We start from the raw sequence: 16,773 nt of genomic DNA on the forward strand, positions 1-16,773 counted from the left end.
TCTAGACTGGATCTGCTCATCTCCATAACAAGTATTCTGTCACGATTATGAATGGTGGAACAACATGATTCCCCCATTTTACTCAGAGGCAACTAATGCCCCAGTAAAGACCACTGGGAATGACTGAGAAAGTATTAAATGTATTCCTATTACTAAGACATTGGGGCCTTTGTGAACAGGAATGAAAGGATGGGCCACAGCTAGAGATTAATTGCTAGATACTGAAGTAGAAGAGACCATAGGTAAATACAAATTACTTTGTGAATGAAGGATAGTAAGCCTGTTATTGATGATGTTGAAAACAGCTTAGGGTAAGGAAAGGCTCATAGGTTCACAAACTGAAACTTACAGTCAGGAAGAAATAGGGGCAGTTTTTGAAATCAGCTAGATGGACCCAAGAGCCTAAGCTTTTAACCAACCAGTATGTTATACTAGATCCCCAGACTTTGGAAATGATTACCATATGTGTAGAAGAGGTACTGACACGGGTCATAGAACTCTATTCTAGATTCACAGATAGCTCTGTCGCCTAGTTCCCCAGTCCCCTTTATGGCTTAAAATCCTACCTTAGCAGATTTCTGCTTTATGATCAAAATATACTTTAAAAAGAGTGTTCCTATAGAAAATATCCCTCACTGTTCTCAGAAAGCATCAGTGGTTTCCTTATTATTTCTAAAAATTAAATAATAAAAGGGACTGCCACTTAATATAGAAAACATGGAAAATATATACAGACAACTACAATTTGGAAGATAAAATAACCCAAAGTTCCCGCAGTTGGAAATACCATCATTTATTCTATGACTCTGTGTATATATTCATATACGTATGTATTTGGTGTCATGGTATATATATATGATTTTTTAACCTGCTTTTTATCATTTTTCATCATTTTCTAATACCATTTAAACTCCTTTGAAAATATTTTTAAAGTCTGTATTAAATTGACATGAAAATGTACCATGACTTCTTTTTTAAAGATTTTATTTATTTATTTATTGAGAGAGCGTGCATGTGAGCAGTAGGAGGGGCAAAAGGAAAAGGAGAGGCAGAGACAGAGAATCCCAAGCAGGCTCTAGCCCCAGCATGCAGCCCAGCGTGGGGCTGCAGGCTGGCTCAATCTCATGACCCTGAGATCATGACCCCAGCCAAAATGAAGAGTCGGGTATCTAACCACTTGAGCCACTGTGGTACCCCTGTATCATGAGCTTTTAATAATTTCCCTGATCCCTGATGATTTTCTTTATGTCAGAGGAATTCATTTACATTAGGAAAAGACTCTTGTTTTTTTTTTGTTTGGTTTTTTTTTAAGATTTTATTTATTTATTTGACAGAGATCACAAGTAGGCAGAGAGGCAGGCAGAGAGAGAGGAGGAAGCAGGCTCCCTGCCGAGCAGAGAACCCGATGCGGGACTTGATCCCAGGACCCCGAGATCATGACCCGAGCCGAAGGCAGCGGCTTAACCCACTGAGCCACCCAGGCGCCCAAGACTCTTGTTTTTTTGTGTTCTTTTGTTTTAATTTTATAAGAAATATATGAAAAAATATGTGAATACTTTCTCATTATAAAGAAATCAGTTATTATGGAAATATCTGAAATAAAAATTGAAAGTGTCACTAATACCACCCTTACTCTGCCCTTGATACTGTTACCCACTCTAGAAATAACTGTCATCAACTTTTTGTATATATATTAGCAGATGGTTTTCTGTGTGTTTTTGTATACATATTTGTATGTTTATATGTACATACAACACATGTGTGTAGATATGCATGTGTATACATGTTTTGTAATATATATACATAATTATGAACAAACATGTAGTGGGACTGCCTTCCCACCACAGGCTCCTAACTATCTTCCCATTTCTGTTCCTGTCAATTTATACTTCATTCTTTGTTCTGTAGGCACAGACTCTTAAGAATGTAATTACCACAGTGCCTGGCTAATGCAGTCTAAACCACGTGACTGTGGATCTCAGGGTCATGAGTTCAAGCCCCACACTGGGTGTAGAGCTTACTTCAGACAAACAAACAAACAAAAATGTAAATACTATCACATTCATCCCCATTTTAATTCTGATAACTTCTCACGGCTTTAAGGCATTAAGTTTAAAAACCGTAACATTATTGACAATGCTCTGCATGATACGGCCCCAGCTTAACTGGTTCTGCTGTTCACCCATGTGTTTGTTATACTTCAGATGTACTGTAGTACACTTTACTCCTTTAAATGCACTCTTCCCTGTTTCTTCACTATGACAAACTTTTTTCTACCTCAGGATCTTTGTACCTGTGCCTAGAATGCTCTTTTTCACTTTAGTTTATATAGTGTTTCATCAGGGAAGCCTTCTTACCCTCTAAGAGCCCTCTGTGAAATGGGAATTGTATTTATATGTATTTTCCCTGGTGGCTTTAAACATTGTTTTCTTCCAGTAGATGATTTATAGAGCACCAACTGTGTTTCCAGGCACTGAGTTAGGAGTTGAATGTGTAGTCATAAATGCAGTTGACCCTTGAACAACATGTGTTTGAACTGCACAGATCCACTATATGTGGATTTTTTTTTTCAATAAATTCAGCACAGTTCTGTAAATGTATTTTCCTTGTGTTAAAATGTTTCTTTTCTTTCACTTTTTTTAATTGTAAGAATACAGTATATAATATATATAACATGTGACATAGGTTAATTGGCTGTTTATAATTTATAATAAATTTATAATTAAGATTTCAGTCAATAGTAGGCTATTAGTAATTAAGTGTTTGGAGAGTCAGAAGTTATATGTGGATTTTTGACTGCATGGGAGGTCAGCACCCCTAGCATTCACACAGTTAAAAGGGTTAACTATATAATAATTTAAAAACTGAGGCTGTGTCATGACTTGTACTTTATTTTATTTGTTTATTTATTTTAATAATTTTAAAAATTTTTTTATAAACATATAATGTATTATTAGCCCCAGGGGTACAGGTCTGTGAATCGCCAAGTTTACACACTTGACAGCATTCACCATAGCATATATACCCTCCCCAATGTCCATAACCCCACCACCTCTCCCTCCCCCCTCCCCCCTCCCCCCGGCCACCCTCAGTTTGTTTTGTGACATTAAGAGTCTCTTATGGTTTGTCTCCCTCCCGATCCCATCTTGTTTCATTTATTCTTTTCCTACCCTCCAAGCCCCCCACGTTGCCTCCCCACTTCTTCATATCAGGGAGAGCATATGATAGTTGTCTTTCTCTGATTGGCTTATTTCGCTAAGACTTGCACTTTTCCAATGCACTTTTTCTAGTAATTCATTTTTATGGTATTTTTTTTTTAAGTATTGGTCTGTGATGGGCACAGAATTTTTTAAAGATTGTCTTTGACCATAGAGTTTGAGAAATAATGAGATACAGCACACTGAGAAATTAAGACAGGTAGGTAAGAATGGAGGATGATCACATTGGTAGTAGTGGCATTAACTTCATGTAGATGAGAATTAGAAGTTATTGTAGGCTACTGAAAGGGGAAATGAAGTGGTTAAACTGGGACTGTTCAAAGTAGGATGGCCTGCAGAGGCGAAAGCTGGCTGACTAGGAACCTGCTACTCTAGCACTCTGCCAGCAATGAGGAAGCAGTGGTCAGCGTTTTAGATTTCTTTTCATACTAAGTCTAGGGCTTTAGTATCTCTAACATTTTTTTATGGACATTATTTCTTAATATTTGCTAGCTAATCAGAGTTTAATTTTTCTTTGCCTATCATTTTTTTTTAAAGATTTTATTTATCTATTTGCCAGAGAGTGAGTGGACACAAGCAGGGAGGAGCGAGGAGCCCAACAGGCAGAGAGAGAGGGAGAAGCAGCGGGGATCTCTGATCCCCGCTTATCAGAGAGCCCAACGCGGGGCTCAATCCCAGGATCCTGGGATCAGGACCTGGCCATAGGCAGAGGCTTAACCCACTGAGCCACCCAGGTGCCCCGCCTATTATCTTTTTTTTTTTTAAGATTTTATTTATTTGACAGACGGAGATCACAAGTAGGCAGAGAAGCAGGCAGAGAGAGGAGGAAGCAGGATCCCTGCTGAGCAGAGAGCCCAACTTTGGGATCATGACCTGAGCCAAAGGCAGAGGCCTTAACTCACTGAGCCACCCAGGCACCCCTGCCTATTATGTTTTAAATAAGCCTTTGCTTGAGAAAGAGTTGAAGGGATGCCCCATATTGATTAGATAAATCATGTGTAAAACTGATTTTAATTTGTTAGTTTCTTTATTACTTTAGGTATTAAAAAGAATGTGACTACAAATTACCAGAACCTTGCTGAGAGTGCAAATGCTAGTGCAAATCTACAGAATTTTGGTGAAACCTCTCCAGATGCCATCAGTACAAATTCAGAGGGTGCTCAAGAAAATCAAGACCTGGTAATCATTTCAGAGAGATTTTGTGAAGAGAAATGCCAGCCACAAGGCTGATTTACCTTTATTTCATATTTAATATGGGCACATTTCAAGACATTAATATATAAAGTGAATTTCCATAGTAGTAGTAATTCACTTTGCTCTCTCTACTCCTGAAACTGCTTCCTTCCTTCTTATTGAATTGTTTTCCTCTGAATTTCACTTCTCTAAATCTGTTTTTCTGGTACTGAGGAGGGAATTTCTGTCTTTTTCCATCTTTTATTTTTTGACCTTTGTTATTGTTCCATTTAAATACATTTTGGGAAACAAGTTTGATGGTTGATAGTAGTCAGTCCTTATGAGGAACTTTATACAAAATAAGTATGTTACTGGTTTAAGCCCTTCCCACCTAGTGAAATGTTCTTACAGATGACTTAGAAAATATGTTCAACCTTCAGTGAAAATAATTTCATACAGAAATGTCATATAATTAATCTTTGTGACCTAAAAAATTCTCTCTTGACTGAATAGGAAGAAAGGAAGCTGAAGTTTGTCACTGTAATGTATAACCATGTTTTCTTGGTCAAAAGTATATTTTCTGTTGTAATAGGTCACAATTTTGTTTTTAGAGGTTATAGTAGTTTCTTGTGTCATTTCTTAAATTTTGTTTGAATTGCTTGGTATGCTAATATTATTTATGCAATCATTATTAGATGTCAGTTGTGGTGTTTAAAATTACTGGTGTTAATGGGGAAATTGACATCCGAGGGGAAGATATGGAAATCTGTCTTCAAGTGGACCAAGTGACACCAGATCAGTTAGGCAATATCAGTCTTCGGCATTACCTGTGTAATCGTCCATTAGGTAAGACTTTAATATGATTTAAACTTTTTTGTTTTTTATATATATGTTTCCTTAGCAGTTTTATCTTTGGTATAAATGAATTCAAGGAAGATTATATTTGTTTATTATAATGTAAGAGATTTCTTTTAGATTATTTTCATAAAGTATTTTGATTGTTATTAGAAATATGTGTTGAAGATGTATTCTCTAACTTCTTTTTGTTTGGTTAAGTGTCATCTTTTTTGGTCTTCTCATTCTTTGATATAATAGGTTTAAGAAAAACTGAGCTCTTTTCTATATGAAAAGAATAAGATAATCCTAGAATGTCAAACTTAGTTCTATGCTGGAATAAATGTCAGTTTTTATATTCCATTATCTTGCTTATAAGCAAAACATTTCCTGAATCTAGCATGATACTTGGTGTTTGGAAAAAATCATGTATCATGTTCTCATGATCCTTCGTTCCAAGATCAGCACATTCACTTGAATAAAAAGAATTGTGAACAACAAAACATGGAGTGTATGAAGAGGAAACCACATAAAACCATCCTTTTTTCAAAGTTTATATGGAGTTATCACTCGTGATTTTCAGTCATTCGAAGAAACTGATTTATTAGTATAGTTCTCCTAAGCATTTGAAATGACAGTGTTCAGTTTTTTAAGTCTTAAAAAGTCACTGAGCTGTAATATTTTTCTTTGCTATGTATACAGAATGCTAAATCTGATACATAACATGTTGAAATACATAGTCCTGCATGATATCAAATAAGTATCTATCACCTCACATCTGGGAATTGCAGGTAAATGTGCCATTTGTCTTTAAACCAGCATCATAGAAAAAATTGTCTCCTGGCTTTTTTCTATGTATAGGCCTTGCAGTTTACAATGTATCTGTTAAAAAATTGCAAGAATTTTGTACAATAGAGGAAGCTAAATATATAACTGGAAAGGTTTCTTAGTGGACAAAAGAAATTTCAAAACCTAGACTCTTCTATTCCCAACCCAAACACTCTTCAAATTGTGCACTCTTAAATTATGTCCAGTTGCTCAGTTTTTGCTTATTTTTATGGGTCACTTGGTACCATGTCTTTTTAGTTTGTTTCGTGTTGTTCCTGACTGAAGAAATCATTTTGAAATGCCTAGTATGTATGGGTTGTATAGTCAGTGCTAATGCCTTATTTTTCTCAACTGTCTCAGTTGGCTGTTATAGATAAACTAAAAACAAAAAGGAAGAAAACAAAGGAAAAGAAAGGAGCAAAGGGAAATGGGATAAAAGGAAAGGGAGAAAAAAAATGGTTTAGTTTGAACATTTCAAACGATAAGCCATATGAACAAGGATTGATCTGCGGTTTATGTCTGCTGTTACTCTGACATGACCAATTAAAATTGCAAAGTTGTTTTTGCTTTTGTTTGTTTTTGGTTATCTATAATGTGTGGATTTTGGAGTTCTTTAATAGGAAGACCTTTATGTAATAGTTTCATGGCATAAAAGGTAGAAGAGAGGAATGAGTCTTGACTAAGATCTCTGCTCCAAGTAAATACTGTTTTTGTTTGAAATTATTTCTGGCTCTCAGGTCCTTAGAGTGAGTGAGTATCTCTTTCTCTCTCTCTCTCTCTAATACAGATAGTAGATAAGTAGGTAAAAGCCAGAACAAAATCACATTTACCAAGTTGTTCCTGATTGCTCTTATTATTAAATAGACAAATTAATTAACTCTTATTTGTCTTGATATAGGAAAGAACACTGACCATTATCAATTTGTGGCTGTTTTACCTTTTATTTTTTAAAAAAATCTGAGTTCTTAATTGTTAAAAAAATTCTTTAGAATTATATTTGAACTCTTTCTTGTATCTATATTATTTATTTATTTTGAATGTTTATCTCTAGTACTAACATTGATTAAACATCATTCTGTACCTGAAATAAAGTTACAAAAACAACTCTCCATTATGAGTTGTGTGTGGAGATCTGTCCTTGGTACATAAATATAAGTATATTTATTTTCTTACATCCCCTTCCCTTCACAAATATGTTTACATTTGTTACGTTTGACTTCTCTAAGACTGAAGCATTCACATCCTTGCTGAGGGAAAATAAACATCTCCCCATCATGAATTTAATTAGTAGGGTCTTCTTAAGACCACTGAGACTGATAAATTTGATACTTCAGTAACTGAAACAGTTTCACTTTTCCAGAACATTTAGTTTGTTTTTAACTCATGGGGCTCTGTGAATTGTGGAACTGATCATATTTTTCTCTTTGCTGCTAGAAAGTTCATTTTTGGTTCACTTGTGGCACAGAAAAGTAAATAATGTGTTTAGAGTTATTAATCTTGCTATCTATCCATTTCTCTTTTATCCTTTTCCATTGCTTACTTATTTTCTATATAATTATGCCATAAACGTGTTGCCTCTTGTTCTTTTTGGAGCTAGGTATTATAAACAAAATACTTACTATGAGGGTCAGTTCACTTAAATGGTTGCATTGAAAACTTTTGTTTTTGACAATCAGATATTCTGTGGCTGCTATATTGAAATTTTAAAATTTGTTTTTGAATTCAGTGTTTCATCTCTGTAAGCCACCTCAGATTCTTTTTTGGAATAAGGCCAAGGCATATTTATATAAATATAAATTCGTGTATATATATATATATATATATATGTGTGTGTGTGTGTGTGTGTGTGTATATATTTGCTGTATATTTATATATATCCTTTGCTACAATTTCAGTTTTAAAATTGTCTTCTACTAGAGGCATTTTAATGAGGTCTTGTCTATTTGCTGTTCTAATTATTTAAGGACCTAATTTTAATGAGAAAAGTGCAAAACCTCAGACTTTTGTTACTTCTTGAGAGATGGCTTAAGAATCACTCTAAATGCCATCATTTTTTCTTTATTACAGTTGTCCATTATCTTATAGATGTATAGATAGATATATACTAAGATGGATTGTAAGTCTCTTAGGTATGCATCATATCAGATTTATATCATGGCATATGCTTGCATGGTACCAAAGAAATAGAATATATAGACAAGTCAACATTACTTCAGTGGAAGGTCATCTATAAAAATTGAAGTTAGGGTTGTGTATGGTATACTATACATGTACTGTAAATATTACTTAAATGAAAGGTAAATATTAAAACTTTAAGATATTATTGCTTCGACATTGTACAATATGACAATAATGTCTTAATGACAAATAATTGAGAGTGACACTTTTGAATAGTGCTATAAGTTATAATTTTTATGTGTTCTTTTTCTGTAGGTTCAGATCATAAATCTATAATTCATTCCAAATCCTCTCCTGAGATTACTCTGAGATTTGAGAGTGGGCCTGGTGCTGTAATACACTCTTTGCTTGCAGAAAAAAATGGATTTCTGCAATGCCATATAGAAAACTTTAGCACTGAGTTTTTTACATCTTCTCTTACTAATATTCAACATTTTTTGGAAGATGAAACTGTTGCAACAGTGATGCCAATGAAGATACAAGTTTCTAACACAAAAATTAATTTAAAAGTATGTTAATAAGTATTTTTATGTTTTCATGTTGTAAATGTTTACTTTGCTTACCTGGACTTTGATTCATGTCCAGGAATATGTCATCTCTACAGTATATACTCTACTAGCATTTATTGAAATGCATTTGTGCATTTGTAGTCTTTGTGGGGGAATGATGAAGAAATCCTTCTTAGGAATTAGAAAAACATAGAAATAGAATAGGCAATTTTTCACTATCAACTGAAGCATATAAAGATTAATTTCTAACTCATTAAAAATATTGACTGAAGTAACATTTGTTAAGGAAATGATTAATTTTATCATTTACTTCACTAACAATGTGCTGATATCGTTTCTCCTTTCTGTAGGACGACAGTCCTCGTAGTAGTACAATATCCCTTGAACCAGCTCCTGTAACCGTTCATATTGACCATCTTGTGGTGGAGAGAAATGATGATGGCTCTTTTCATATCAGAGGTATATATATGAAAACCATTGTAATTGAATTCCTGCTGAAATTTAAAATTAAACAATTTATATGCTGATTATTTACTCATAGTTCCTGTTTATAAATATATACATATGTGGAGAAATCTTCCAAAAAGAGTGCTGAAATTAGAATAGATCCCTGACACAATAGGGTAAACAATGTTGGCACTTCTTTTTGGGACCCTTTCCTGTGCTTCAACCAAATAGCAGACTTCAGGGAGGTTTTCACTTAAACATGGAGGATAGATTTTGCTGCTGCCAGGCCCCTCGAAGGGAATGATTGTGTTATATCCTTTTGACAAAATTTGGTATCTCTCACCCCAGCAGCACAACCTCTTTCTCCCACCCAATCACTGCCTGTCAACTATGGCACCTCAAAAAAAACAACCGTAGTCAAGCAAATGATTTAAGCATACATCCAACAGTACTCAAACATTTGATGATTGTAAACAGGCTGTAGTCATGTTTGTTGTTGTTGTTGTTTTAAAGATTTTATTTATTCACTTGACAGAGAGAGACACAGCAAGAGAGGGAACACAAGCAGAGGGAGTGAGAGATGGAAGCAGGCTCCCTGCCAAGCAGGGATCCTCATGCAGGGCTCAATCCCAGGACCCCAGGACCACGATCCAAGCCAAAGGCAGACACTTAATGATTGAACCACCCAGGCGCCCCAGTAGTCATGATTGTAAGCAAGAAATATACTCTAGCTAATTGAGTAGAAAAGGAGTTTTATAAAGACTATTGGAATGGAATAGAATTAAGAGACCAGAAATAAACTCTTACATTTATAATTAACTGATTTTTGACAGTGGTGCCAAGACAATTCAATGTGGGAAAGAATAGCCTTTTCCACAAATGGTACTAAAACTACATGATATACATATGATTGAAGCTAGACCTCTTCCTTACATCATCCACAAAAATGTACTCTTTGTGGACCAGAAATCTTAAAGTAAGAGATAAAATTATGTAAAACTCTTAGAAGAAGACATAAGAATAAATCTTAATGGCCCTGGCTTGGAAAGCCTTTTCAGATACCACACCAAAAGCATAAATAACAAAAGAAAAATGTAGATGAATTGGACTTCATCAGAATTTAAAACTTCTGTGCCTCAAATGATACTATCAGGAACATGAAAAGACAGCCCACAGGATGGAAGAAATATTTATGTCATATATCTGGTAAGGGTATCCAGACTATATAAAGAACTCTTCTCTCCAGACTATATAAAGAACTCTAATGCAAAACTGGTATCCAGACTATATAAAGAACTCTTCTAATGCAAAACTGGAAAAGATAAGGAGATGTTTTGGGGCACTCTGCATGCCGGGTCTTCTCCTCTTCCTGTGCTGATTAGCTGTGGTGGCTCTGAAGACTCTGAACCCCATGACCGAGGTGGCCTGAGCCCAGGAGGCCATGGCCGTCAACATCAGTGTGGCCCAGAGGCTGCAGGATGTGCTGAGGACCCACTTGGGGTCTAATGGCACCATGAAGATGCTTGTTTCTGGTGCTAGAGACATTAAGCTTACTAAAGATGGCAGTGTGCTGGTTTTTGTTTTTGTTTTTTTTTTAAAGACTTTATTTATTTATTTGGCAGAGAGAGATCACAGGTAGGCAGAGAGGCAGGAAAGGCAGAGAGGAAGGGAAGCAGGCTCCCTGCTGAGCAGAGAGCCCGATGCGGGGCTCGATCCCAGGACCCTGAGATCATGACCCGAGCCGAAGGCAGCGTCTTAACCCACTGAGCCACCCAGGCACCCCGGCAGTGTGCTATTTTATGAAATGCAAATTCAACACCCAGCAGCCTCCTCAATAGTCAAAGTAGTAACAGCCCAGGATGGCATAACTGGTGATGGTTACACTTCCAGTGTCCTGATCATTCGAGGGCTACATTTCTGAAAGTCTTCATCCCAGGATAATAATAGAAGAATATGAAGCTGTAAAGGAAAAGGTACTTCAGTTTTAGGAAAAGTCAAAGTAAGCAAAGAAATGGACAGGGAAATACTTAGAGATGTAGCCAGAACATCTCTGCATGCTAAAGTGCATGCTGAATTTGCTGATGTCTTAACAGAGACTGAGGTGGACTCCATTTTGGCCTTAAAAAACAAGATGAACTGGGACGTCTGGGTAGCTCAGTTGGTTAAGCAGCTGTCTTCAGCTTGGGTCATGATCCCGGTGTCCTGGGATCGAGTCCCACATTGGGCTCCTTGCTTGGCGGGGAGCCTGCTTCTCCCTCTGCCTCTGCCTGTCACTCTGTCTGCCTGTGCTCACTCTCGCTCCTCTCTCTCTCTTACAAATAAATAAATAAAATCTTTAAAAAAACAAAACAAAAGAAAACAAGATGAACCTGGGGCACCTGGGTGGCTCAGTGGCTTAAAGCCTCTGCCTTCGTGTCAGGTCATGATCTCAGGGTCCTGGGATGGAGCCCTGCATGGGGCTCTCTGCTCAGCAGGGAGCCTGCTTCCCCCTCTCTCTCTGCCTGCCTCTCTGATGACTTGTGATCTCTGTCTGTCAAATAAATAAATAAAATCTTAAACAAAACAAAACAAGATGAACCTATTGACCTCTTCATATTTGAGATCATGGAGGTGAACATAAATCTGAGACTAATACAAGCTTAAATGGAGGTTTTGTTTTGGACCATGGGGCATGGCATCCTGATATGAAAAAAGTAGAAAATGCATACATCCTCATATGCAATGTGTCATTAGAATATGAAAAAATAAAAGTGAATTCTAGCTTTTTTTTTTTTTTTTTTTTTATTTCCAGCATAACAGTATTCATTATTTTTGCACCACACCCCGTGCTCCATGCAATCCATGCCCTCTATAATACCCACCACCTGGTACCCCAACCTCCCACCCCCCCGTCCCTTCAAAACCCTCAGATGGACTCTAGCTTTTTTTTTTACAAGTGTGCAGAAGAGAGAAGCTTGTAAAAGCTGAAAGAAACTTCATTGAAGATGGAGTTAAAAAAATAATAGAAATGGAAAAGGAAGTCTGAGTGATTCAGATAAAGGATTTTTTATTAATCAAAAGGGAATTGACCCCTTTTCCTTAGAAGCTATTGCCAAAAAAAGCATAGTAGCTCTGTGTAGACCTAAAAGGAGGAATATGGAAAGGCTGAGTCTCACTTGTGGTGGAGTAGCTCTAAATTCTTTTAATGACCTAAATCTTGATTGTTTGGGACATGCAGGACTTGTCTATTAGTATACATTGGAAAATAGAAATATAACAATCCTCAATCTGTCACACTGTTGGTCAAAGGGCCAAATAAGCACACACTCACTCAGAGCAAAGATGCAATAGGAGACGGTTTGAGGGCTGTTAAAAATGCTATTGATGATGGCTGTGTAGTTCCAGGTACTGGTGCAGTGAAGTAGTAATGACAAACAGAAGCCAGATTAAATAGAAGTCCAGTGTACTGAAGAAGGCCCAACTTGGGAGTTAAAGCATTTGCTGATGCACTGCTCATTATTCCAAGCACTGCTCATTATTCTTGCTCAGAACTCTGGTTTTGACCTTCGGGAAATGTTAAAGTTCAGAATCAGGTCGACTTGTGGGTGTGAACTTGAACACAGGTGAGCCAATGGTAGCAGCCGAAGTAGGCATATGGGTAACTATTTTGTAAAGAGACAGCTACTTTGCTTCTGCACTGATTGCCAGCAACATTCTCCTGACTGATGAGATCATGCGGACTGGAATGTCTTCTCTGAAATGTTGATTCGAAGCTCCCCTTGTCTCATATGAATCATAAAGACCCTACACAGTGATCCTAAGAATATAGCTGTGGAATTTTTCCAAGCTTCAAGTGATTTTCTTTCTTCTTTTTCTTTTTAAAGATTTTTAAAAATTTCTTTGAGAGAGAGTATTTAAGAGAGAGTAAAAGCAAGGTGAGGGGCAGAGGGTGAAGCAGACTCCATGCTGAGCAGGGAGCCCAATGAGAGGTATGATCCTGGGACTCCAGGATCATGACCCGAGCTGAAGGCAGCTGCTGAACCAGCTGAGCCATCCAGGTGCCCCTCAAATGATTTTCAAAAGTATTTTCTTTTCCCATGTGAAAAAAAGGGAATGTTAACACTCAAATTCTGAAGTTCTGAAATTATAATTAGTTTGTATTTTTTATATTGCACTGCAGTGTACACACATTAAGCAGGCCCTTTTTACCCAGTGAACAGGATGTTTTGCTTTAGCTTCAGTGATTTAAAAAAAAAAAAAAAATACCGTGTTAGATAAGTATATGTTATCTACATTGTTATTAATTGTTCCTTGAAAAACAAATGAACAGAAACTGAAAAAGATAAATAACCCAATTTTAAAATAGGCAAAGATTTGAACAGATAATTTTCTGATGAATATATAAAAATGGCTGGCCAAAAGCACATGAAGAAATGCTTGACATCATTAGCCATTATAGAAATGTAAATCAAAACCACAATGAGATAACACTTCAAACCCACTAAGATGACTAATCAGAAAGATGATAACAAGTGGTGGGAGGATGTGCAGAAATTGGAACCCTCCTACATTGCTGGGCTGGTAAAATGGTGTGGGTGCTTGGGAAATAATTTGGCAGTAGTTTAGAAAGTTAAACCATTACTTATGACCCAGCAGTTCCACTCAAGTAAAAACAGAGGTCCACTCAAAAACTTGTACACAAATGTTGATGTTGACAAGGACAGTATTCATAATAAATAGCCCAGAAGTGGAAACAACCCAAGTATCATGCTATGAATGGACAAGGGAAATGTGATATATCCATATAATGGATTATTTGTTCAGCAATAAAAAGAATAAAGTACTAATACATGTTACAGCATGGAAGCTTTGAAAACATTTTGCTAAATGAAGGAAGCCATTCATGAAAGACCACATATTATATGATTCCATTTACATGAAATGCCCAGAGGAGGCAAATCTGTAAAGACAGAAAGTAAGTTAGTGGTTGCCTAGGGCTTGTGGGTAGGATGGAAAGGAATGGGGAGAGACTGCTAATAGGTATGGTGGATTTTGAGGGTGATGAAAATGTTCTGGCCACCTGGGGTGTTCAGTTGGTTGTCTGCCTTTGGCTCAGGTTGTGATCTCAGAATCTTGGGATCTGTCTCTGTACTGGGCTCCCTGCTTAGCAGGAAGTCTGCTCCTTCTGTCCCTCTCTCTGATTGTTCACTCTCTTTCTCTCTCTCTCTCAAATAAATAAATAAATCTTTTTTAAAAAAAGTTCTTAAATTGATCATGGTGATGGTGTTACTGTTGGTGAGCATACTAAAAACCTATGGGTCACATACTCTAACTGGATTAATGGGCCTTGTGAATTATTTTTTTATGTGAATTAATTTTTATCAAAGCTCTTAAATATATATTTTAGAATCCTGAGAGATCTGGGGAACCAGGCTCAAGGTTTATCTTCCAGATCTATGCCCCCAAACCACTGTACAGTGTAATCTAGTGTGATGGGAAACACTGCTGCCTGACACTGGACAGTTGATTTTACATTTTGCACTACTGTCACTATTTTTGAGTAAATTCAGCTTTACTGCAGCTGCTGCAGCCAGCAGTTTTTGAGCTTTTTTACTTAGGAACTTGACCTTGCCTCTTCTGTTACTGCTGCTGTCCCCAGAAAAAGTTTTCTTCCTTTCCTTCTTTAGTATCTTAGGGAAATCTAGGGTGAGTACAATTTGATTAGCAGTAGTTGGGTCACATAATTGGAAAGGATCTGGACATTTTGGTAGCATTTTCTAACATTTATTGAAGGAAGCAGACTTTACTCCCCAAAAAACTCAAACTATAAAATTCTTCAAATACAGCAAGGGATTCTGATGTTGGATGGCTGAAATGACAAAATGCCTACTTCAAAAATCAGTAAGAGACAAAAAATAAATGAGTAATACAGTTGATGCTAAAGAAAAGTGGAGAGTTTTACAGATACATGATAGGATTTTGAGTTCATAAAATAAGAGCAAGCTCTATGGAAAATAACCAGTTAAAGAGAATTGTCTTCTCTTTGAAATAAAAAAGTAATAGCTCACCTGAAACCCACCAGCTCTATTTTGAAGAGATAACCAGAGTTGGACCTTTCCTACCATCTATAACACTAGCACTTTCAAATCTGCTTGAATTTCTATAATTAATTCCTAAGTTGTGTGCCTTCTGCCTCTGTTTCCCTGCACTATTGTCCACTCGTCAACCAGAGTGCCATTTTAAAAATGTAATTTATATCAAATAACTTCCCAGCTAATGACCCTCCACTGGATTCCTTTTTCAAGCCAATTAAAATTACCAAGGTCCTTCCTGGGGCTTATGAAGTCTGGCATGATGTTGTTCTTTGCTTTTTTCTGTCCTTATTTCCTGCTATTCTCCCTCTTTGCATCATTCACTCTGGCCTCCTGTCAGAGGCATACTCCTATCTCGGCATTTTTATTTGCTACTGCTTTTGCTTGGAATTCACTTTCCTCAAATATCCCCATGCCTTGATTCATTGCTTTTAGCAAGTCTCTGATCAGATCTCCCCTTTTAGAGATTTTCGTCCATCCATCCTTCTTCCTTCCTCATCAGCTCCTTTTCTTCCTAACCCTGCTTTATTATTCTCAGAGAATGCTTAGAACCTTTGATATACTATATTCTTTCTTACTTATTGAGTGGAATGTAAGCTATATGAGAGCAGGAATTCATTTGGTACATTGCTATCCCTATCTGCTAAAATACTGTCTTAGTAGATCTTTAAAAAAACATACTTGTTTAATGACTGGGCTAACTTCATGCTCATGGAAGTGTTCTATAATCTATAATGAAGTGGCTTTGAGCACTTGAAATGTGTCCAGTACCACCAAGGAACTAGATTTGAATTTTATTTAATATTTATTCAATTTAAATCATTTTTTAAAAAAAAAAGATTTATTTACTTATTTGACAGACAGAGATCGCAAGTAGGCAGAGAGGCAGGCAGAGGGAGAGAGAGGAGAAAGCAGGCTTCCCTCTGAGCAGAGAGCCTGATGCGGGACTCAATCCCAGGACCCTGGGATCATGACCTGAGCCAGAGGCAGAGGCTTTAACCCAGTGAGCCACCCAGGCGCCCTCAATTTAAATTTTAATAGTCACATGTTATCAAATGGTTGCTGTTTGGATAGCACCGATATAGAAGACTGAACAAAATATATTCTAAAAAAGGGGGGAGCAAAACCAAGCTTTAAAAGTATGGTAAAAACACTGAGGTAACCATTAAGAAAGACAAAGAATAGGGAAAGAGTGAAAGGAAAGTAGAGAGGCAAAGGGTCTCCAGAGTCTGTAGTTCTAGCAAAACACTGTTCAGTGTGCCATGGGAACAAAGAAGTCTAGGGGAAAGGAATGTGTAAAGATGCTGAGGTGTATGGTTAGGGTGGGAGGGCATTTAGTAGGAGAAACGTAGCTTTTTCTTTTTCCCTTAAGGATGTGCTTATTTATTTATATATTCATTCATTCATTCATTCATTCATCAGGGGAGAGAGAGAGAGAGAGAGAGTGTATGTGAGCACAAACAGAGGGAGCAGCAGGCAAGAGGGAGAAGGAGGCTCCCTGCTGAGCAAAGAGCC

At 36.9% G+C, this 16,773-nt stretch overlaps 1 protein-coding gene and 1 pseudogene across 3 annotated transcripts in view; both read left to right on the forward strand.

The window, feature by feature from the left end:
* The window catches only part of UHRF1BP1L (UHRF1 binding protein 1 like), a 107,095-nt gene that overhangs the window by 74,885 nt on the left and 15,437 nt on the right, over window positions 1-16,773 (forward strand). For 2 of the 3 annotated variants that reach the window (XM_032346650.1, XM_032346648.1), the window contains 4 exons: window positions 4,258-4,397; window positions 5,087-5,237; window positions 8,487-8,740; window positions 9,091-9,199. In XM_032346650.1, the coding sequence (XP_032202541.1) occupies window positions 4,258-4,397; window positions 5,087-5,237; window positions 8,487-8,740; window positions 9,091-9,199 (654 nt within the window). The remainder of the gene's footprint in view (window positions 1-4,257; window positions 4,398-5,086; window positions 5,238-8,486; window positions 8,741-9,090; window positions 9,200-16,773) is intronic. The other variant, XR_004286676.1, reaches the window with a different exon arrangement.
* On the forward strand, window positions 9,371-13,049 carry LOC116594477 (annotated as a pseudogene).

Source organism: Mustela erminea, chromosome 6 (assembly GCF_009829155.1).
Source record: "Mustela erminea isolate mMusErm1 chromosome 6, mMusErm1.Pri, whole genome shotgun sequence".
NCBI classification, from domain to species: domain Eukaryota; kingdom Metazoa; phylum Chordata; class Mammalia; order Carnivora; family Mustelidae; genus Mustela; species Mustela erminea.